At 35.6% G+C, this 21002-nt stretch overlaps 5 protein-coding genes across 8 annotated transcripts; 3 read left to right on the top strand and 2 right to left on the bottom strand.

Annotated features, from left to right (window-relative positions):
* The first annotated feature begins 98 nt into the window (after nt 1-98).
* LOC128895884 (ras-related protein Rab-14) lies at nt 99-4095 on the top strand. Of its 2 annotated transcripts, none has more exons than XM_054158854.1 (7): nt 99-403; nt 1215-1327; nt 1463-1589; nt 1993-2110; nt 2258-2376; nt 2473-2541; nt 2635-4095. In XM_054158854.1, exons 2-7 carry the CDS (start codon nt 1222-1224, stop codon nt 2750-2752), a joined length of 657 nt encoding a protein of 218 aa, XP_054014829.1. In that variant the 5' UTR covers nt 99-403; nt 1215-1221; the 3' UTR covers nt 2753-4095. The 2 variants fall into 2 exon arrangements, with proteins under 2 accessions (XP_054014829.1, XP_054014828.1); XM_054158853.1 differs by lacking the exon at nt 99-403 and adding an exon at nt 566-584.
* A 364-nt stretch (nt 4096-4459) lies between these two features.
* On the top strand, nt 4460-6230 carry LOC128895887 (uncharacterized). Of its 2 annotated transcripts, none has more exons than XM_054158858.1 (3): nt 4460-5032; nt 5597-5933; nt 6010-6230. In XM_054158858.1, exons 1-3 carry the CDS (start codon nt 4971-4973, stop codon nt 6217-6219), a joined length of 609 nt encoding a protein of 202 aa, XP_054014833.1. In that variant the 5' UTR covers nt 4460-4970; the 3' UTR covers nt 6220-6230. The 2 variants fall into 2 exon arrangements, with proteins under 2 accessions (XP_054014833.1, XP_054014832.1); XM_054158857.1 differs by lacking the exon at nt 4460-5032 and adding an exon at nt 5266-5501.
* A 135-nt stretch (nt 6231-6365) lies between these two features.
* Nucleotides 6366-10719, bottom strand: LOC128895882 (uncharacterized protein C05D11.1-like). 2 transcript variants are annotated; one of them, XM_054158848.1, is made up of 14 exons: nt 10547-10719; nt 10181-10422; nt 9932-10100; nt 9669-9832; nt 9080-9613; nt 8728-8982; nt 8484-8657; nt 8168-8404; nt 7913-8093; nt 7582-7834; nt 7322-7508; nt 7119-7262; nt 6736-7046; nt 6366-6662 (listed from the first exon to the last, which is right to left on the bottom strand). In XM_054158848.1, the coding sequence occupies exons 1-14, from the start codon at nt 10716-10718 to the stop codon at nt 6602-6604; spliced, it is 3084 nt and encodes a 1027-aa protein (XP_054014823.1). In that variant the 5' UTR covers nt 10719; the 3' UTR covers nt 6366-6601. The 2 variants fall into 2 exon arrangements, with proteins under 2 accessions (XP_054014823.1, XP_054014824.1); XM_054158849.1 differs by having other exon boundaries at nt 9080-9598.
* A 292-nt stretch (nt 10720-11011) lies between these two features.
* Nucleotides 11012-12314, top strand: LOC128895885 (zinc finger Ran-binding domain-containing protein 2-like). Its single transcript, XM_054158855.1, has 4 exons — nt 11012-11228; nt 11364-11686; nt 11771-11973; nt 12050-12314. Exons 1-4 carry the CDS (start codon nt 11155-11157, stop codon nt 12149-12151), a joined length of 702 nt encoding a protein of 233 aa, XP_054014830.1. The 5' UTR covers nt 11012-11154; the 3' UTR covers nt 12152-12314.
* A 1509-nt stretch (nt 12315-13823) lies between these two features.
* LOC128896111 (pro-resilin-like) lies at nt 13824-16550 on the bottom strand. The gene is made up of 5 exons (XM_054159310.1): nt 16542-16550; nt 15032-15959; nt 14736-14962; nt 14134-14509; nt 13824-13906 (listed from the first exon to the last, which is right to left on the bottom strand). The coding sequence occupies exons 1-5, from the start codon at nt 16548-16550 to the stop codon at nt 13824-13826; spliced, it is 1623 nt and encodes a 540-aa protein (XP_054015285.1).
* Nucleotides 16551-21002: the final 4452 nt, after the last annotated feature.

The raw sequence follows: 21002 nt of genomic DNA, 5'->3' as shown, positions 1-21002 counted from the left end.
GTTAACGTTAAACGATAACCATCTTTGTCCATCTTTCTATGGTCTTATACGAAACTGTCCAATAAATAATATTGCATTTGTGCTTGCCTTTTTCATTTTGAATCATTACAAAAGTTGAACCATACCATTAAAGATCGTATATTTGATGTATGAGTGTAGGACATATGTAAGAACGCGAAAAAATCAGTGACAGGTGGTTTGACGTTTATTCGCCGCCATCGTTATTAGCGACAGTGACCTGCCATATTGCGCGTGATATAAAGACTGTAATACATTTACGTTATTACAGTTGTTACTTGTACATTCAGTGTGGAAGCCTATTGTTTATGTAGCAACAACAAATTGCAGAGGACCTCGTAATTCAGTTTGTGAGAAAACATTTCACGGTAGCAATTGCAAAACAGTGAGTAGAGTCTGCATTGTTGACATCAGAACTTTTTTTTTTATCGAACAGTTGTCATTAGGAAATTGAGTTCTGGATGTTCGTATTTATGAATCGAGGAACTGATGCTTTCGTACTTTTTTATATCCCGACACTTAGTAATACTAGTAATACTTTCCGATGACAGTAAAGTAATTACCGTGTAAGCTATTGTTGCTTTGTTGTTAATGTTTTGTTGAGAAATACATCTTTAAATGGATACTTCTATGTCTTATACTACTTTATAACACGACATATGCTTTTGTAAAACGTGATGATTTAGTGGAGTAACTGTACTTCATGTAATGTTGTTTAATATATGTAAATTTCTAATGATTTTATCTGTTGAATTCCTACAATGTGTATTGAAGTCTTAAATAGTATACAACTATAATTTAATTTTGTTATCAGAAATCTATGTTGTGACTCCAGATAATATTTGGCGTATCTTGTTATAATAATATAATTATAATAATTATTTATTAATTATTTAGATAATTCTTATATTGTAACATTGTACGATGATGGCAGTATAAGTTGATTCATAAGTGATAAAAATAATGTGTGCAATCAGTGTGTATCATGTGTCTACCAATTGAACAATTTATAATCATATGGGACATACTTTTAAAAATGTACATTAAGTATTTGATTATGTATATCATATTGATAAATTTATCACATTTTGAGGCATCTGTGTATATATATCTTATTTCGTACATATAGTTTACAATTCCATTATAAAGAAGACTGTATAACAAAATTCTGCATTTTGTGAATTATTTATTTACAGGTACAACATGTCGACCGGTCCTTATAATTACTCCTACATCTTTAAGTATATCATCATAGGAGATATGGGAGTAGGAAAATCATGTTTATTGCATCAGTTTACAGAAAAAAAATGTAAGTTGCAAATATTAGAAATAGAATTTTTATGAAGTAATATTTTTCATTTATTAATTTAAAGAAAACCTTTTCAAATTGATTATGAATGATATTCTATTATTGAATAAAGTACACATTTGTTCTACATTCTAGTTATGGCAGATTGCCCGCATACTATTGGTGTCGAGTTTGGGACAAGAATCATTGAAGTGGCAGGGCAGAAAATAAAATTACAAATATGGGACACTGCTGGGCAAGAACGTTTTCGAGCAGTTACTAGGTATATTCATATGTGTCCTATAACAATAGTGGTAACTTCACAGATTTCAATGACCTTGAAGTATGTTAAAAATGATAAACCCTAAAGTACAAAATAAGTGATGAAAATAATAGAAAATTGCAATTAATTTTCATATTAGAACTTTTTATTTGTTGTTATTCTCTTGCTAGTGAAACTTTTTGGTTTTGTTTTCATGACAATAAATGGTTTTTGATTATCGTATCATGGAAGGGAAAACTGAGCAATAAATACTTGTTACTTTAAAACAGTGTGACATATCTCCTCTAACATACTATAAGGTGACTGAAATCAGGAAGGTTGACGCTATTGTAAATAATGACCGTTTATCGGAATATTTAAACGTAAAAGTAGAATATAAAATATATGTATGTACATGCTGTAGATCATATTACCGAGGTGCAGCAGGAGCATTAATGGTCTATGACATTACTCGTCGTTCAACTTATAATCATCTTAGCAGCTGGCTTACAGATACAAGGAATTTAACAAATCCAAGCACTGTATGCAAAATATGATATTTTACATAATGGTATTTATGTCAGTAAAGTGTAACTACATTGATGCACAAATGTTGAATGATGTATTTTTTATTTTCTGTAAATAGTAAATTTGTAGGTAGCAAAAGACTTTACATGTTATACTTGCAGGTTATATTTTTAATTGGTAACAAAAGTGACTTGGAAGGTCAGCGGGATGTTACCTATGAAGAGGCCAAACAATTTGCCGACGAAAATGGTCTTATGTTTGTTGAGGCCAGTGCAAAAACGTAAGTTATTACTTAAGTTCATGAATAATTGAATTTATTATTAGTAGTATTATTGTTACTAATTTGCACATTAAATTTACTATTTTTTTAAATCAGCGGTCACAACGTTGAAGAAGCATTTCTGGAAACAGCAAAAAAAATATTCCAAAGTATACAAGATGGACGGTGAGTGGAAGAAATTTTTAGTAAAGTTGTTTGTTAGCATTATTTCTTATTGTTTCATGAACATTGTTGATACGACGAATTCTTTGTTCACAGTTTGGATTTGAATGCAGCAGAATCTGGTGTTCAGCATAATCCCAGTCAACCAGGACGTACCAATCTTCAAGGAGTATCTAATGAACAACAGGGAGGAAAAGATTCCTGCTCCTGTTAGGTCTTTATTTGTTTGTATATAGATATATGAATTCATCGGTACTATTAATGCATATATGATTTATACTAAGTATAGCAAGCAAATAGTCTCCTGTCTTTATCCCTTAACCTTTGATAAGTCAAATCTACTTAATGAACGATACCAATTTATTTCAAGTTAGAATTAATTTGCCAAATATGTTATAGAAACATATGACTCAGTATAAACATATACATGTAAATTGTATTGATAATAATGATTCTGTATTGGCATTGAGATTGACATTTTGATGTTACAGCTTTTGTATGATTATTGTAATTAACATACATTTTCCATAGATCGTATATTTTGTTGCATAAAAAAATCGAATATTAGACAATATGTTGCACTTACAGACCTTATGGTACACACGTACATACAAGGTGCATTGTACGAGATATTTACTTAATCACATGAAAATATGATAAATATGAATGTGACACAGTCAAATAAGATAAATATTTACCATTGTAAATTAAATTCGTGTAACAAGATTGGGCACGTCTGATCGTGTTTGTTATCTAGTTTACTGTTTGAAAGATGTACTATAAGCTTAGGTACAAAAAATTGTTGGTAACACATTTAAACTTAATAGCATACAAAAATTTGCCATAATATGGCATAATGAAACATGATTAATATTAATCCAATTATTTCACAATTGCAACTACAATTTCATATTGTATGGGGTGTACAAGTACCGCGAATTCTAAAGCTGTATTTTTCGTTTTCTGCTTGAAAAATATTTTAATTTTTAATATGGTTGCTATCTCTTTAAAATATTTCCATGTTGATAAGAACAATACTTAGTATATTGTTATTGTTGCTATTATTGTGAAAATTTCTTAGAAGAATCAGAAGTTAATCTTCTGAGTAGGGCATATTCTCGTACATGATATTATATCATGTTGATCCACATGATTTTTACACTGCTAAAACTGAAGTATTACATCAATTTATATAGTTAATATTATATATATTTTAAACTTCATTTATGTTCAATCTTACAACAGTGCTTACGAAGAATTTAGTTACGAAATTTATATAACTGTTCTCCAATTAGTCGTAATCCGAATTTTTTTCTTATATACGACGCTTACACATTGTCGGTAATACAAAATTAAAAAACTGAATTTACTGAAACTTATTTATTATTAGTTATATTTTTTTTTATTAATATAACAAAATTAATCGATATAGATGAGAAATTAAATCGATAAAAGAGTGATTACAATTGTATCCTATTTAATGTATGTAAAAACATTTTGCATTTGTATTGGCAGAGAAATGCAAAAGATCACTTCAAATAAATTTGACTGAAGCTTTTCAAGACTTTTCAAAACTAATTGTTCTCCTCTTACACATATATTACCAAATCGAAATTAAAAAGCAAACCAATATGTAAGACAAAAATATCGTACATTTTTCATTTAACATGCATTATTATTATTTAAATACATTTGAAGATTTAATTATTCATCATCATATTTTTCATATTTTGTATATATAAGGAACTCATGAAAATAAACATTTCTATTATGGCAGTAATAGAATTATTAACACCATATCCTTATTAATAAAGATGAAAGTCAAATTCTAACTAAAACATTTTAATATTTTTATCACAACATATAAATGTTTCGTCTTGAAACGACGATTCTTTTATTGCCTCACTTTTGTAGTGAAATAGACGTACTAAAGTGATTACAAGTGATTCATGCAGAAAAGTATTTATTGGTAGTCACGTTGCACGTCATTATCTTTTTAATTTAGCGTATCATATAATTATATGTTACGCTATGGTAAGCTATCACTGCGAAAATATACGCGATATCATTCAGTTTTATTATGTTAATAATATTTCCTGTATAATTTCATTACGATCTTTTGTTAAAGGTGACTAGGTATACAGATTTATATAAATATTGGAAACTTAAGAATTCAATAACAAAGCTTCCCATAACAATTTTTCGAGTCTTAATTGGTCTTAACATAATGTCAGTGGATACTTCAATTTTACCGCGAGAATTTTGTTATATAAATGCGATTTAGAAATACTGCGCGTAGATTCTTTCAAGTCCTTAAATTAGACGTATGATGTGTATAAGAAAAGAAACAGTTTACATTCCATAATAAGTCAGTGTGTCTTAATAAGATAACGAATTAATTTCACTTTGAATCTATTTATTTTTGCTCGATAATGACTTTTCAATGCATTTGTTATATGTTTATTATTATTACGACACTTCATTTGACAAAAGGGTGAGTTGTACTTTTTATATTTACTCTAACAATATTATTGTTGATAGTTCTTATCTTTTTTCAAATGATAACAAGTTTAATTTCTTCACTGAAACATGAAATTAAATTATTTACCTTATATAAATCGATTTGTACTTCGTTAAATTATAGGTATTAAAAATACTTTTACATTTCTTGTGTGGTCTTAAATTATTTTATTTAACTTAAAGTGTATACGTCGCTTTATGTTATAGATACTCTTATCTCATTGTCAAATAACGTAATGTTGCAAAAAAATATATTGTATGTAACATGTAGAAAATAACAGTGCTGTCGTTCGTTCCTATTATAAATGTTTTTCTGAAAACCGCGAATAATATTATCAATTATAAAAAATGTTAACAATACAATTTCTTATTGCCTTTATTTTTCGCGTTTATTATAACCTATTTTCTCGTGTTGATAACGCTTTACAAAAGATGCATAACTCGTAAGTTCTGTTTTATTGTTTGACACAACTGATTCGTCCTAAAAGAATAATATAAATCTAAAAAATAATTATTTTTTTGTTATATAATGAATTAGGAACAGAGAGATACTCTTTGACTTTACAACTATGGACAATGTGGACCATTGGCAAGAGATATCTGATACTGTTAGAACAGTAGGAATGTCAAAGGGTATTTTAGTATTGCAAACAACTCAAATTTTCCAACGTGCTGTATTTTTTACCCTATTGAATCCTCAACCAAATGGTGCTGGCTTTGCAGGAGTGCGAACAATGACAAATTTAAACTTATCAAACTTTAAGTATATTGAAATCACTTGTAGAGGACAAGGTAGCAATAGTCATTACAAAGTTGTTCTGAGGCACAGAGGTCTTCACTCAAACAAAGATATAACATATGAACAATTTTTCATGGTAAATTTTAGTTTTATTGTACACATTAGTTTTATTGTATTTTTAACAATAGTTCACTAGAAAAATTATATTATAGGCACCAATGTCAAATAGTACATTTTCAACTGTTACAATGCCTTTGAGCATGTTTAAACCATATTATCGTGGACAAGAAATACCTTATGCAGAACCATTGGATACTTCAAACATTACAATGTTTGGTTTACAAGTTTATGGTGGAGTCTATTTACCAATTAAACAAAAAGGTGTTTCCGCGTTAGAAATAGAAAATATTTTTGTATCATAACTTTTATATGAATGTACATATAAATAATTAAGGACAATTGTTGTACAGTATTTTGATAATATGTATATTTTGCTAGATAATAATATTTAATTCAATACAATGAATACCAAAATCTTGATCAAAGGGAAGTAAAAAGTGGGTTAATGTAGTGAATCAGTAGAATTATTTAATTGCTATAAAAGTGTACAATTTCTATAAAATTAAGTAGTAGTAAATGATTCTTTGTTAAATATTATAGCGGCATTTGTGATTAAATTTGGGATTACAAATGTAAGTCAATAACAATTTTTTAAATGTGTAAGAAGTGCACTTACATGTTTGTTCAAGACAATGATCGAATAAAAATAAATTTATGTTGACAATTTAATTAAATAGTTTTAAATTACCAATCATTCAGATAACATTCTTCAAGCGAATTGTATAGTTTAAGATCATGATTCATCCTGGAAGCAAAATATATATAAATATATACTTAGTATCTATTAAGGTGAACAACTACAAAAATGATTTACTTACGACTTAAATGCATCAACTACTTCTGGTACCTCAGATGGATGACAAACAATAGTTGTTTTACATTTTTTTGGGTCAAATAACGGTGTCAAATATTTAGATGCTACGCGAGCCATATCTTCAATTGTCACCGCAGATATACGTTCTACCATTTGTTGCGTGTAATTATGAGGAACATTTTTAAAATAACATAACAGTGACTGAAGTACCAAGTCACCCACAGTTTGTTCTCTCTCAATCATTTCAAATATTAACGATGATTTCGCTGATTCAAAAAGTAATTTCTCCCATTTGTTTTTGGAGATATGTAAATTCTATAATGGTATAAACATAGAGGATATAAATATTATAGATTTCATTATTTAAGTAAAAAAATGTATACTTACTACAATTGATTTTGCTTCTTTATATGCAGCAACAATATTTGTTGATCTATAAAATGATAAATACATCAAACCTTCGTTTGCATTTGAGTAGATATTATACCCATAAGAAAGACCTTGACCTCTAATTAATCTCCACATGGGACCCTTTGAAAGATATAGTCATTAAATAATGCAAATACATGTAGAACTTTTTTGTCACTTACCTCCAATTGAGTTAAGTATTGTAAACAAACAAGCAAAGACGCCAAGTCTGGATGTTTGTAATCGTTTATACACTGGCAACTTTGCGATAAAAATGAGGATTCTATACAACCTAATCCTGTAACACAGCCTTTAATTGGGATTTCTTTTAAAGGATTTATATATACTGAATCGGGAGTAACTTGAAGCCTATGTAATTAAATTACATGTTTAGCATATATCAATGTTATAATATATTTAAATTAAAAGAAATAGTAATTACTTAATCTTATCTGATTTGGCGAATTCAGAAAAGTGAGTGTTCCATGGACTGTATACATTTTGTATTTGAGTAGTTAACTTGTCCACGTTTGTTGCTATGTACAATGTCATATTTTTTGGCATTGTTAAAACTTTTCTGACAGATTCAATTTCTGATAATACTTCCGCTTGACCGTTTTCGTCATTTAACCGGTCTAAGACATTGGTCAGAAACTTTTGCTGCCGCAACATACTGGTTGAAAAGTGATTACTATCTGAAAGTTCAACATTATGCTATAATAGTTTTCTACAGAAATATTATATAATTTCCTGAAATAAATGTAATTGTTTACCTTTATTATATATTAATCCTTTCATTAAATCATTTACGATTTTATACCCTTTTCTCTTAAATTGAGCAACATCATTAATCGTTTTTGCTGCTACTATCTTCAATCTATCAGGAGTTAGCTCAGTTTCATATAAAAGTTCTTTAATCCATTGTACACCTTTTTCATATTTTTCTATTTCAAGCTAATTAACAAAAACAATCATTTTGAAAATACTGAACAATCACAATAGAACATTTTTGTATAAATGTGTATTACATGAAGTATCAAAATTGCACTGTTACTAAATGATCCACATGAAAATTTCGTAGGATTATCAATTCCAAGTCTAGTATCAGTTTCGACGGTATCTCCTTCTAATTCGGCCACTACTTCTTCATATGGAATAAGCCGTCCGCTTCGCTTAACTGGACACTCCATAATAACTTCCAACAATAAAGGAATGTAAGGTCTATATTTTCTTTCAATAGTTGATGTATTCATAATCGTGAACATCTGAAAAGAATTAAATAGTTAAGTAAACGCATGATCGAGTAGGTTTTCAATTGCGATTAAACAATAAACTTATACATACATAAACAAAATTTGTGTTAACATGATCTAGGTATGTATAAAATGGCAACTCTGGCAAGGAGAATCTAGCATGTTGTTCAGCAGTTTCTGTTGTATAACTTTTTATATGGTGAAAACTTATATGATCAGTAGTTGGTATAGGTACTGAACTCAACACTTCATCAGGTACAGGTACCTGAAATTAATTTAAATATTAAAAAGAATATATAAATACCTATATAACTGGACTTTCAAAGGGTACACACATTATTTTTAGCAATTGCTTCCTTCAACTCCTTCTCTTTTTGTTGAAGACCATCTTTACCTAAATCTTTTATTTGTTTAGCTATACGATCTAATTCTTTTTTTGCCAATTCCTGTCGTTTTTTTAAACTGGGAATTCCTTTAATTATTACTAGCGGAGAATCGAGGAAGTATTTTTTCAACAGATTTAGCCAATAAGATTCTGATTCGGTTTCCATTCGTTTGAGATCCCTTATTTGGTTTGACCTTTGATCCAACTAGATTTTTAAAAGCATATAGGTGATATTTACTACAAACCCCTTTAAATGAAAAGTATTAAATATTTTACTAAATTGATTGACGAAATTGACTTACATCTTCTTTGGTATTACCATAAAGTACATATCTAAAAAGCATTTGCGCTACTGCATCGTGAGGTTTATTTTCCAGTGTACTCAATGTTTCAAGAATACGTCTATGAACGACTGTATTCATTCGTTTCATATCAATGCCTTTTTTGAGTACATCGTTTAATGCCTTTAATAGTTCATCTTTTATAGATGAGATTTTTGACTTCGGTACACTTTCAAATTCAAGGTACAGAAGAGACACGGAGTATTTATAATAAGAGTAAGCGATATTACTGGCATATGGATCATCTATTTCAACAAATACTTTTTGCAATGGGCTAACTGATGTATCTGTGAGATATTTCATAAGCAACGTGCAACCAAGAAAATCATATAGTTCGTGAACGATAGATGGTCCTCGCCAAGCAACATTCACGACTCCATTATCTTCATCGTCACAAGGATAATATATATCTAAGTCTACACTTTCAGTGAGAGGTGGTACAGGACTTTGCCAAGGTTTTTTAAATAAACCTCGACTTCCCTGAAATATACATTGCTTCATTTTAATCTTATTTTAGAATAATCTGAATCTTATTATATTTTCTACATACTTTTGACATTATTTTCTGTTCTATAGGATGCAATGCTTTAAATACATCAACATGTTTTATTTGACCCGCAATTACTAATGTCAAATTTTCTGGTCTATAAAATTCCTTATGATATTGTTTTACTTTTTCATTATTAGTACTTTCTCTTAGATTTTGTAATGCTCCTAGAGAAATGCAATGGTTTTTTTAACATAAAATTAGTGTTTTATGTAATATATTCATATGAACAAAAATTGTTCTGTTGAGATAATTTTAGTTGTTACCTCCAGTATTGGATTTATAACCACATCGTCCAGGGAAAATTGCTCTACACAGTTCTATGTATACCAAATATTCTCCAATATTTTCTTTGCCTTGCATTTCACAATAAACCACACCTGCATCTTTTCCTTTGCCAGTAATATGATGTACTTCTGTAAGATAAGCTGCATCCTACAAACATGGTATATAATATGAGAAATAAAAATGTATAACTTTCATATTATAATTTATATATTAGTAAATTACCATACCGTAAGTGTTGGATAAAGAATGTGTTCAAGATATACAGGCATCAAGGATAAAAATCCTTCGCTACCGGCAGTTGTCATAGTATAGTATGTACTATCAGTAAGTGTTGCAGCATTAGTGCCAGATGCTAAGCATCTATTAGCCCATAAGTCTAAGACACCTTTGTATGGATATTCTTCGCTTCCCAAAAAAATAAGATGTTCCAATGTGTGAGGTAGTCCATCATCATCGAATGCTTCGGTAGCTAAGTAATAAATATGTCATGTGCAATTACATTATCACATATATTACCATTCCAAAGTTATGATATATTGAAATACAATTTCATACTTCAAGAGATTGACAGATATAAAGACAAGGAAAATTACCGAAACCGAAATAGCCACTAACAACAGGTCCATCAACTTCTGCTATACAAACGGTAATTCCGGTATTTGTAGATTTATAAACATGTATTGGTATTATATCTTCAGCTTTTACCGAGTATACAAGTTCAAATCCTCCCATATTTCCCCTTGGTGAATTGTCAACAGGCGCCATGTTAAATTAAATTTCTTCCAACATTCAAAGAACTTTAAACGAACACCAATACCTAGGTTCAAAAGTTTGAAGATACGTAGCTTATTACGAAAAACAATCAACAAATTATTGAAAATGTTAAGAGGGCGTCGAAGACAGTGAATATTTGAGATACTTATTTTTAGAACATTTTTATTATACTTCGTTCAACAAGGAAAATTTATGATTACGATTACAACAAAATTTCATTGGTCGGCTGTGTTTCTGCCTAACAATGTATGTATGTTATGTTCGTGAGGAAAGTATAGCGTAGATTAGGTGCATTTTCAAGGTAAACGTATGAATAACATTGAAGAGTAGGAAGTGTCATGTGTATAACTATACACGTACATCGGTAACATCGTGATTAATCTAAACCAACCTAAACGTAAAGTAAACAAAACATTCTTTGACAATTATGGCAAGGTATTCTAGTGAATCAGATTCCGATCACAATAGCAGGTATCGAAGAAGACGTAGTAGGAGATCTAGGTAAGCATCATCTTAAAAGTTTAATAATATGGGTAATATATGATATGGAAATATGTTATACGACATAACTGTCATATATTTCATATTCGTATCTTTTGACTATATATACGTAATGAAATTATGATTTTATTTTAGATCATCTAGTTCAGATTCCAGTGATTCATCTTCTCACAGAAGAAGATCATCTAAACATTCGAAAACAAAACGTAGATATCGTTCGCATTCTAGAAGCCGAGGTAGAGACAGAGATCACAGTCAAAAAAGTTACAGAGGTTCTAGAAACAGTAGCTCGAAAGGTAGAGAAAGACATAGATATCATTCTAAGTCGCGTTCGTCCGATCGCTCAAAAAGGAAGGCTAGGTCTGCTTCAAGAGAAAAATCAGGTAGCCGTTCGAGTAGTTCACAGTCAAATGTGAAAACTAACGTACCTGAGAAGCCTAAGAATGTAGTAATAAAAGGTATAATTATCATAGTTTCAAACATGGTCTGTATTACTAATATGTTAAAAAAGTATAGGGTTAACATGCGATTATTTTTTCCAGACGATTTTCCAATAGAGCCACGTTTTAAAGAGGGAGTTTTAGATGAAATAAATTCTGAAGGTTTTGCACCTAAGCAATTTGTATCATCTAATGCAAAGGAAAAGAAATTTAAAAATATTGTTATAGATATTACTGCAGACACTATACAAGTTCCAACAGTGGCTGATGTTCCTTCTGGGTCTGAGAGTGTTTTTCATTCATCGGTATTGTATCATTTTACATTAGCTATAAGCATACATTTGTATGATTTTTTATTCTTATGTTTTTTTTTTGTTTTAGATAATGCTTGATCAAGAAGCAAGGTTTGACAAATGGGTGAAAAAGTTGTATACCCTCAGGCAGAAAGCTATAGTAGATTTAATACATTCAAATGTCATTTAATAGCTGAATAATTTTATCGTATTTTATCAAAGATACATAATAAATAATTGTTATTTAAACTTGCATAATAATGTATATAATTTAAATATTAAATGCTGTTTCTTACTTCAGCTGTATGAAAAGTTAGGTTAAGAAATAAAGGAAACATGAGAAATATGTTACTTTGATACTTGACGTTTTCGATAAAAGAACTTCTCCTCTTGTGAGTTTCCGGTATTTTTGCTCAAATGAATAGCCATCTGGCGATGAATATGCCGAACTATTTCTCGAAGTTTGGTCAGCGTCTCTGTCGGGAAAACGCCCAAGTTTGTCCTCAATAGTTCCTTTTTCCACTGCTAGATGACGCAATTTTACGTAGAATTTACCACATCACGGTACTGTATCGACACGTCGGTAAATAGCAATATAAATGGCGCCATCTAGCAGTGAAAAAGGGAACTAAACGAGGACAAACTTAGGCGTTTTCTCGATAGAGGCGCTGATCATACTCCTAAAATAGTTCGGATGTTCACCGCTAGACGGGGACACCAATTTTACGCGGGAAATTTGAATTTCTTTTTATTTAATTAAATTAAAGTTCACTGTTCTGTCAGTATAGCAATCACTTGTTCTCTTTTATGATTATGTTTCATAATATATTTATTGTATTATCTTATAAATCGTCACTTTTTACCGCGATTTAAATATAAAAAAAAATTCAATTAATAAGCATAAAAGAAGATACAAGTATAAGGTTTAAGTCATAGCGTTACAATGTTATTTATGCCACGCACATCCATACAATAATTCGTAAAAGACATTCACGACAGCGTGAAAGGTGTGAGTGAAAAATTGAACACATTATGGCCTACCGCAACTTTTATTTATGCGGACGTTCGTTTCTACAGCTACATTTTAAACATCGTTAAAATATACATAATACGATAAATAGTAATAAATACAAAATATATCTTAACAAACGTTAAATATTAGCGTACATCTAATTATGGTCGTGAAATCGTAGGTAAATTGGTCGTGAGTTAAGAAAAAGTAAATACTTCCGATGTTCCATCGAGGAACACGAAAATCGTACGCGTGAAATTACACAAGCGTACATATGATAGTAACCAATCGATGAGCCTTATTGTATACGTTGAAAATACGCGTTGATAAAAAAAAAAAAGAGAGAATGACGCTGCGTTTGCTAAGTCAATTAAGCGACACCGTTGATATTATTTCAACGTACGATTTTATCATAAATATAATGTATCGTACGTATGCGATTAATATCTAACGGTATCGTTTGCTCCTAAGTGTCGACTGTGAGGTGTTTGTGTGTATCGTATGAACAATTTCCATTTTTATACTATAGTAATACTATAGGATACCACGTCTGAAACAAACGAAGCGTTTACTCCTCGAAAGCATGCTCGTTTTATATAGTCAAACGAGCGATCGTTTTCTACCCTCCATATTCGTTAAACCGGAATTAGTTCTAAAACGATCGAGTACATTAGACATCGACGTGAAAATTGAATCTTGCTAAGGTTATCGTCGTTTATAGTTACAGTTGCGTTTCTACTGTTCCAGACGAAGACTATCCTATCCTTTATGATAAACGTTGCCCTATGCATTCCCTTTTTGTAGCACACGTGACATATGCGTATATATATCACTACACCTAGACGAGTATTTAATATTGGTACCCTCCGTTGGCCGCGGCATCACCGCCACTTCCAGATGGATATCCTCCATTACCGTTGCCACCATTTCCGCCTGGTCTTCCAGATGGATATCCACCTAGAAACGAAAAATACAAAATGTAACAGGTTCTCTTCAAATTTCGCAAAGGTTAGCATGTTACGCCTTAAGGCTCGAAAATATTTATCGATTGTTTGTTAAGGTTAAGAAGCATATTAATTGTTCGAATTGAATCAAACACGAGACCATATCATTGTTTTAAACGAATAATTGTATTATTTTACCGTCACCGAAGTCGGAACCACCGCCGTTGCCACCTGGCCTTCCAGATGGATAACCGCTATTTCCGTTTCCTCCGTTTGGTCCACCAGACGGGTATCCACCGTTTCCGCCGTTTCCATTTCCGTTAGGACCTCCGCTTGGGTATCCATTATCACCACCGTTTCCACCTGGTCCACCAGATCCGTATCCTTCGGAGTTAGCTTCGCCCTCGTATCGGATCTGAGGCTTGAATCCATCCTCGTCGGCCTCGTACTCAACGATTTGCTTCCTTCCATCGGGAAGAAGAACGTTGAACTCTCCCTGGGCGCGATCTCCGTCTCTGGTTTCCGTGTGACCGTAATCAGCTCCAGACTGCTCGTCCTTCACCTCATAAGAGAATTCGTACTTGGCTGGTTCCTAAACGATAAGCAGTAGTTTCCCCAATTGTCCGTGACATGACAATGACATCGTAGACATCGAAACGTGAACGCGCAAATCGTGCAATGCAAATTAGAACAACGTTTGATAAATCTATGAAATATCTACGTAATGCGAACGAAGATCAAAACGAGTTTTCGTTGCAGCTTCGAAATAATTTGAGAATGAAAGGATCGTTCTAGTTGCGCGTAGAATCTTTACTCACGTTACTTTCTTCGTCTCCATTTCCGCCGTAACCACCGCCATTGCCGTTGCCATTTCCTCCCGGTCCGCCAGAGCCGTAACCACCGTTACCATTTCCATTGCCACCCGGGCCTCCCGAGGGATAACCACCGTTGCCATTTCCATTTCCACCTGGTCCACCCGAGGGGTAACCACCGTTGCCACCTCCGTTTCCACCTGGTCCACCCGATGGATATCCACCGTTGCCACCTCCGTTCGGTCCTCCAGACGGGTATCCACCGTTGCCCCCACCAAAACCACCACTTCCACCATTCCCACCGTTATATCCTCCATTTCCACCACCGTTATTTCCGCTTCTGCCAGGTGGCCCGTAGCTGCTCGACGGTCGTCCACCGTTGCCTCCTTGTCCGTTTCCATTCCTTCCCGGAGGTCCATAAAGACCGGATGGAGGTCCACCTCCGTTGCCACCGCCGAAACCATTTCCACCTTCGGGTGCTCCGTAACTGCTCGATGGTCTCCCGTTTCCTGAGCCCCCGTTTCCGCCACCAGGTGCCCCGTAACTGCTCGATGGTCGTCCATTCCCTCCACCAGGTGCTCCGTAGCTGCTCGATGGTCGTCCACTTCCTCCATCGGGTGCTCCGTAGCTGCTCGACGGTCTTCCGTTTCCAGCGCCCCCGTTACCACCATTCGGTGCTCCATAACTGCTCGACGGTCTTCCGTTCCCCGAGCCCCCGTTTCCGCCACCAGGTGCCCCGTAACTGCTCGACGGTCTTCCGTTCCCCGGGCCCCCGTTTCCACCACCAGGTGCCCCATAACTACTCGATGGTCGTCCATTTCCTCCGTCAGGTGCTCCGTAGCTGCTCGAGGGCCTTCCATTACCACCGCCTCCGTTTCCACCAAAGCCGTTTGATGGAGCTCCGTAGGAGCTGGATGGCTGACCACCCCCGAAACCACCCCCGTTTCCTCTGCCGCCGCCGTTCGAGCCGGGTCTTCCGCTTCCAGAACCACCGCCGTTGTAACCGTTTCCATTAGTTGGTACCCCGTAGCTGTTCGACAGACCACCTCCGTTGCCACCCCCGCCGCCACTCTGGCTGTCGAAACCAGGTGGTCCGTAGGTGTTCGACGGACCTCCACTGCCTCCTCCGTTGCCGCCTCCTGGACCACCGCCTCCTGGTGGCAGATACGAATTCACTGGGGGCTCGGAGCGCACCAGAGTGAGGGCCACGATGAACACTGCTAGTCCGATCTGCAAAGACGCGATTTAGGTTAACAGACTAGTTACTACGCGATCTTCTATCCAAGTTTTGCTAATATTAAATTTACAAGTGATCTACTCCAAATGTGGGGAAACTATATTTGAGTAAATATTTCTGTGCGATATTTCGAGGAATTAAGATATCCCTTAAAGACAGTAGATGTCTGGGAAACGTTTATCCCGTTTCTAGAAACAATGAATAATTGGCCTTTATCTTTTGTAGCGTTCACGTGAAATAAAAAGAAGTCACGAGGACCGAGATTTGGGGAACCGTGGCACTACCACAATTTTTTTTTTTTTGCTGTGAAAGACTTATCGAGTCCTAATCGATGTCGCAAATATCGCGGTCTCTCTGTCCCAACAATACGGCAATTACGTTCTCCATCCCTTCGCAGACGGATCCTAGTACAACGCGTTTCAATTGTCCTCGAGATCAGACTCGGTCTTCCCTCGCGATTTCGCCACGACATTCCGGGTGTAGAGGCAATCCTCGCCGCGAGCTTCTTCCTATTCGATGCTTATCAGTTGCAACAGATATAATTTTCCTTCCACCTCTGGCCTCGGTTTCCTCACCTTAGACATGGTGCTGATCCGGCGGTTCCTTCGTCGAACAATAAAACCTCGTTTTCCCTCGTTTATCCTTGAGAAGGTGAGCCTGACGAGATCACGCGAGGTGGCTTGGCACCAGGTACGCCTTTGCGCTCCTGCGTTCGAGGGACTACCTTGACTCGTGTGCGAACACCTTCCACCGTGGGACGGTGTCGAGGGAATGACAAACTTTGGTTCTAATCCGCTTTATATATCCCGGGATTCATCCGTGTTTCTAGATCATGGTTTGGTGCAAGCGGTAGGATTTACAGCGGAGGCACACCGTGTAACTGTGTCACGGTGGTGTTGAATCAGTCGGTGACGGTAGTGATGGTGAAGAAGAGTAGGGACCGCGGTGCAGCAGCCACCTAGTGCACGGGTTTCGTTCCATATTTCACGGGTTACGAATCCTATATTGTAACGCAATGCAGCCGGCGCATCATTAACTTGGTGGCGTCGCTCTTCTACGCTGGCGCTTCTCTGTCGGTTAGACGAGCGATCCGAAGAAGGATGCAGGACTTCGTAAGGATAACGGACCTTCTAAGGATGGCAACTTGGAGCGCTCGTCTTCGTTAACCGGCTTGATTAATACTGCTCGTCCTCGCATTGGGACTTTCACGAAATTGTTTGATGCCTCGTGCTCTTCCTCGACGTACGCGCCGTCGAATGTAGACGTTGGGCAACGTTAAACGAGCGCGCTAATTACGAGATAACCATCTAATTAGGAGCTGGAACGTTATCTACCGATGGATGATGGATCGGGTGCGTTCGATTGATAATTAATTCACTGTTGAATTCCTCATCCCTCTCGAACAACCCTTTGTTATATTCTTCATTTATCGGGAGTTTGATTACTTGATTTATTAATGCGACGAAACTCGGCGCAAGTTGGAGATTCGATTGATTATGAAATCAAATGACTCGCACGTTCAGCGAGTGCTTTGTTGCTCATCGGTTGCCCTAAAAATGCCGGACTGGTTCGCGATCATCCATTTAATTTCGCAAGCTGTAAGTAGCCTTCGACATGAATGTCATGGATTTGATACGGTCCAATTTTTGTGTGGCGCAATACACTTTCCTTGTACTCTCAATTTGGTAATCTTCTGGTACACGTAACTCCAGAATGTATTCTTCGGTGTTCCATTTTCACGATAATCAATGTTACTTCACGGAACGTTCGGGTATAATTGCTCTTTATAGAAGGTACTATACAGATGCAACCAACAGAAACGAGTAGCAGAATCTCGATATAAAACTGTAACTAATATGTTTAGGAATGTAACAACTCCTCAATGGCCATGATAATAAGATAGAACGTAGATTTATTATTCAATTAATAAATGAAGATTATACGATCCTCTCCGGGTGCGATATAACAAGTGTGAAACGAGCGGTTCCATAATTTAAGAAGAGTGCGAACGCCTAAACCGTGGTATGATAAATTACATGTTATTATACTCGAAGAGAAGCGTATAATCTTGTAGTCAAATCGTCGCGAATAAAGTGCTAAATTAATTCTACAGTGTTTGATCGATGTGATCGGAAAGATACGTTATATAAAATTCACGAATTGATATTTTTCTTTCTAATATTAAAGTATTTGTAAATTAAATTAATATTTTTTTTTTTTATGGTAGTGACAACTTCCTTTATTTAAAAGAAAAGAAACCGAAGTTGCAAGCATCAGTGTTTTGAAAGTTCCTGTATCAGTACGACATCGACGTATCAACAGTTTTTCTGAACCGCAATCGGGGACATCCAGACCTTTAAACTTCTAACATTTGCACGGAATAATATATAGCTTCTCTCGATTAGATTTGGCAAAAAAATGTGGCACCATCTACGTGCACGAAACCGGGTCCGAAAGATTCTATAAAAAGTACGATCGCGTAATTCATAGAGGGAGGACTTGAAAGGAGAGATGGCAATTAAACCTATTATGTCCCGCGCAGTTATGGCAACGATGTACTTTCTGCCAGCGAGACTTTCTCATACATACGTTTTTACGACGTACACGTCATTGAGACATGAAGGGGTTAAGAACATCGCTGCTTAAAATGTACATACGTGAATCTTGATCAGCTGGAATCAATGCATTTTAATCATATCCTTTAGCATGGAATTATGGTCTACGCTAGATAAGTGAACGGATTGAACGAAGAGATGCACCGAATCCTACCGAATTACGCAACCTCGCTTTCGCATAACTCACGCAAATTTCAGTGGAATTCGCGTCGTTTCACATGGTACCCGATAATTGTTCCGTGTCATCCGTGCCCCGAGGTGAACGGAATTCTGTTCGAACGAAAATGACGAAACCCCCGCGCGACGATTTATTCGTTCGCTATTCGTATAATTCGTTCATCCGTTCGAAATTTTGATTCGTATTTTGTCCCATCCATGCGTCGCACGCTGGTCGTTCGCCATTTCACCGTGGAAACCGTGAGACGTCGAATATATCGTGGCCGCGTCTTAATTAATTTCGTCGGACTAATTAGGCTTGATTTATTTTAATTATTCGGAAAAACGTCGCGCCGCGAAATTAGTAGGGCAGAAACGAAACGCAGACACGCGGATCCGAACTGTCCAACGTATACACACGCTTGCATCCTGGATGCAGGAGGTTTGTGCAATCAGTGAACTCGTGCTGAATACAGGTGGTGGCAACGTGGGATGTTGGTTAAGATAGGGATACATTATGCAAGATTGCGTCACGGGTTTATTGTATCAGCACCTCATCGTACACGAGTGAGATAGCGCGGCCGGGGTACCTTGGATTTTTACGATCGAAGATTTATAGTGTTCGCGAATCCTGAAATTCGTCTTAATCGGTTTAGAACAGTTTCGATTGTATCTCGCCGTGTCCGTTTTATTATACATCGACTACGTACCGTGGCGCGTTGCGAGAGACCCGAGGAATCCTCGTGCATAAATTGCATCGCGCAACACCGCCGCGAGTATTCAGATTTAATAAATGACCGGAGGCGAACTGTTTTATGCTTGATAAAGCTGATGCTCCCCGTGGCATTGATGCATCGCCACGGGAAAAGCTGGCGTCGAAATTTGCTCGGGACCCGTTTGAAAAAATTAACGCAGCCGTCGCTTGCAACACGATTGCGACGACAACTTTTCTGGCGGTCGTATCGCTCCGAAACTTCGGAATTAATTCCTGGCCGCCCTCTTCTTCTGCGCTCGCTTGCCTAATCGACTCGTTCTATGGAACGATAAGTGGAGGACAGTGACAGCGTGGTGTTCGTTGTTTGTTAAAATAAAATTAAGTATCGATAGCCTAGCTTATCATGAAATTCAAATCATGAAATTCAACCCTCGGCGACTTTTGCATCGCAGGTTTCTAGAAAAAAATTAATTTTAATTCCATTACATATAATATTCCTTTTTATAACAATGGAGATAAGAATTTTCCTTACTTCTGGAAATACGTAAATACCATCCAACGATCCTGGTGGAATGCAAGATTTTTATCGAGAAAGTATTGGCTCGAATTCTTCTTCAAACTCATCGCGCGAGATTAATCTCTATTGTGCTGAGAGTAAAAAAGACATCACCGTTGAAGAGTAAATGAGCATGAATAAATGAAATTATGAATGGCTAAATTAACTCGGGGAACTTGCTTAATGGTTTTTCCGATGATTATCTCCACGGCGGTGCGTCAACCGAGGAAAGATAGCAAATTGGTTTCGGAGATAACCGTTACGTAAAGCAATTGCTCTGCCTTGAGTACGTATGCAACTTTTGCAGTTTTATGCACTCCGATTGTTTCTCCACGACATCGCAAGAGCACATCAAACGAGTAATTTATTATGCTCGTTATATCGCGTACGCTTTCCTTTGCAAACCGCAATTTCTGTAATCGTCTCTATCTCTTAAATGCTTTATGATTTTCTTCTTTCACTTCCAGTGTGAGTGATTCGCTAATGATAATTACTTACTCTTTGTTACCTTTAGTCTCGTTCGCGATTATCTTATTCCTCGCGGCGGTTTCGGTTCTAGCTATTCGTAGAAATTTAACATTAGGAAACATTTTCAGTACCAGCAACGAAGAAAGCGTGGACATGTGTCCGCGAAGATTAGGTTTACTTGTTAATTATACGGGTAATTATGTTTTATTAGGAGAATGCTACGGACGTAGTTGTTCAAGCTAAAATCAGAATAGAAGTTTAAAAGGCGTTTGTTATCATTTTCGATTTTTCCCTTATTTCTGCCTGCAATCTTCCCGATAAACCTCCCTGTATATTTATTTAGAGGACTCGTATCTATAGGAAAGAAGAGTCTGGCGAGGGAGAAATAGTGAATACACGGTACAAATTTAGCAATTCTAAGCACGTTATCACGATATCACGATCGATCGTCGATAGGGATAGTTTTATCGGCGGGTATGCACATTATAATAGGATGCATCCGTTCTAAACAGCGACCATTTATTCC

The sequence above is a fragment of the Hylaeus anthracinus genome, unplaced genomic scaffold, assembly GCF_026225885.1.
Source record: "Hylaeus anthracinus isolate JK02 unplaced genomic scaffold, UHH_iyHylAnth1.0_haploid 5, whole genome shotgun sequence".
NCBI classification, from domain to species: domain Eukaryota; kingdom Metazoa; phylum Arthropoda; class Insecta; order Hymenoptera; family Colletidae; genus Hylaeus; species Hylaeus anthracinus.
The sequence above is the reverse complement of the archived record's forward strand: the minus strand, read 5'-3'. Positions and strand labels throughout refer to the sequence as shown.

Excerpts from the sequence above, each read along its gene's own strand:
- LOC128895884 (XM_054158854.1), top strand. The coding sequence starts at position 1,222 with ATGTCGACCGGTCCTTATAATTACTCCTACATCTTTAAGTATATCATC. Across the intron at positions 1,328-1,462 it reads TCAGTTTACAGAAAAAAAAT|TTATGGCAGATTGCCCGCAT; the intron begins GTAAGTTGCAAA and ends TCTACATTCTAG. Across the intron at positions 2,542-2,634 it reads CAAAGTATACAAGATGGACG|TTTGGATTTGAATGCAGCAG; the intron begins GTGAGTGGAAGA and ends CTTTGTTCACAG.
- LOC128895882 (XM_054158848.1), bottom strand. The coding sequence starts at position 10,718 with ATGGCGCCTGTTGACAATTCACCAAGGGGAAATATGGGAGGATTTGAA. Across the intron at positions 9,614-9,668 it reads AACAGAAAATAATGTCAAAA|CAATGTATATTTCAGGGAAG; the intron begins GTATGTAGAAAA and ends ATTAAAATGAAG. Across the intron at positions 7,509-7,581 it reads GCCAAATCAGATAAGATTAA|GCTTCAAGTTACTCCCGATT; the intron begins GTAATTACTATT and ends TTAATTACATAG.
- LOC128896111 (XM_054159310.1), bottom strand. Across the intron at positions 14,963-15,031 it reads TGGAAATGGAGGATATAACG|GTGGCAACGGTGGATATCCA; the intron begins GTGGGAATGGTG and ends GACCGAACGGAG. Across the intron at positions 13,907-14,133 it reads GCCAGGTGGCAACGGCGGTG|GCGGAAATGGTGGCAACGGT; the intron begins GTTCCGACTTCG and ends CTGGAAGACCAG.
- LOC128895885 (XM_054158855.1), top strand. The coding sequence starts at position 11,155 with ATGGCAAGGTATTCTAGTGAATCAGATTCCGATCACAATAGCAGGTAT. Across the intron at positions 11,229-11,363 it reads AGACGTAGTAGGAGATCTAG|ATCATCTAGTTCAGATTCCA; the intron begins GTAAGCATCATC and ends ATTTTATTTTAG. Across the intron at positions 11,687-11,770 it reads TAAGAATGTAGTAATAAAAG|ACGATTTTCCAATAGAGCCA; the intron begins GTATAATTATCA and ends TATTTTTTCCAG.
- LOC128895887 (XM_054158857.1), top strand. The coding sequence starts at position 5,407 with ATGTTAACAATACAATTTCTTATTGCCTTTATTTTTCGCGTTTATTAT. Across the intron at positions 5,502-5,596 it reads TTACAAAAGATGCATAACTC|GAACAGAGAGATACTCTTTG; the intron begins GTAAGTTCTGTT and ends ATAATGAATTAG. Across the intron at positions 5,934-6,009 it reads CATATGAACAATTTTTCATG|GCACCAATGTCAAATAGTAC; the intron begins GTAAATTTTAGT and ends ATTATATTATAG.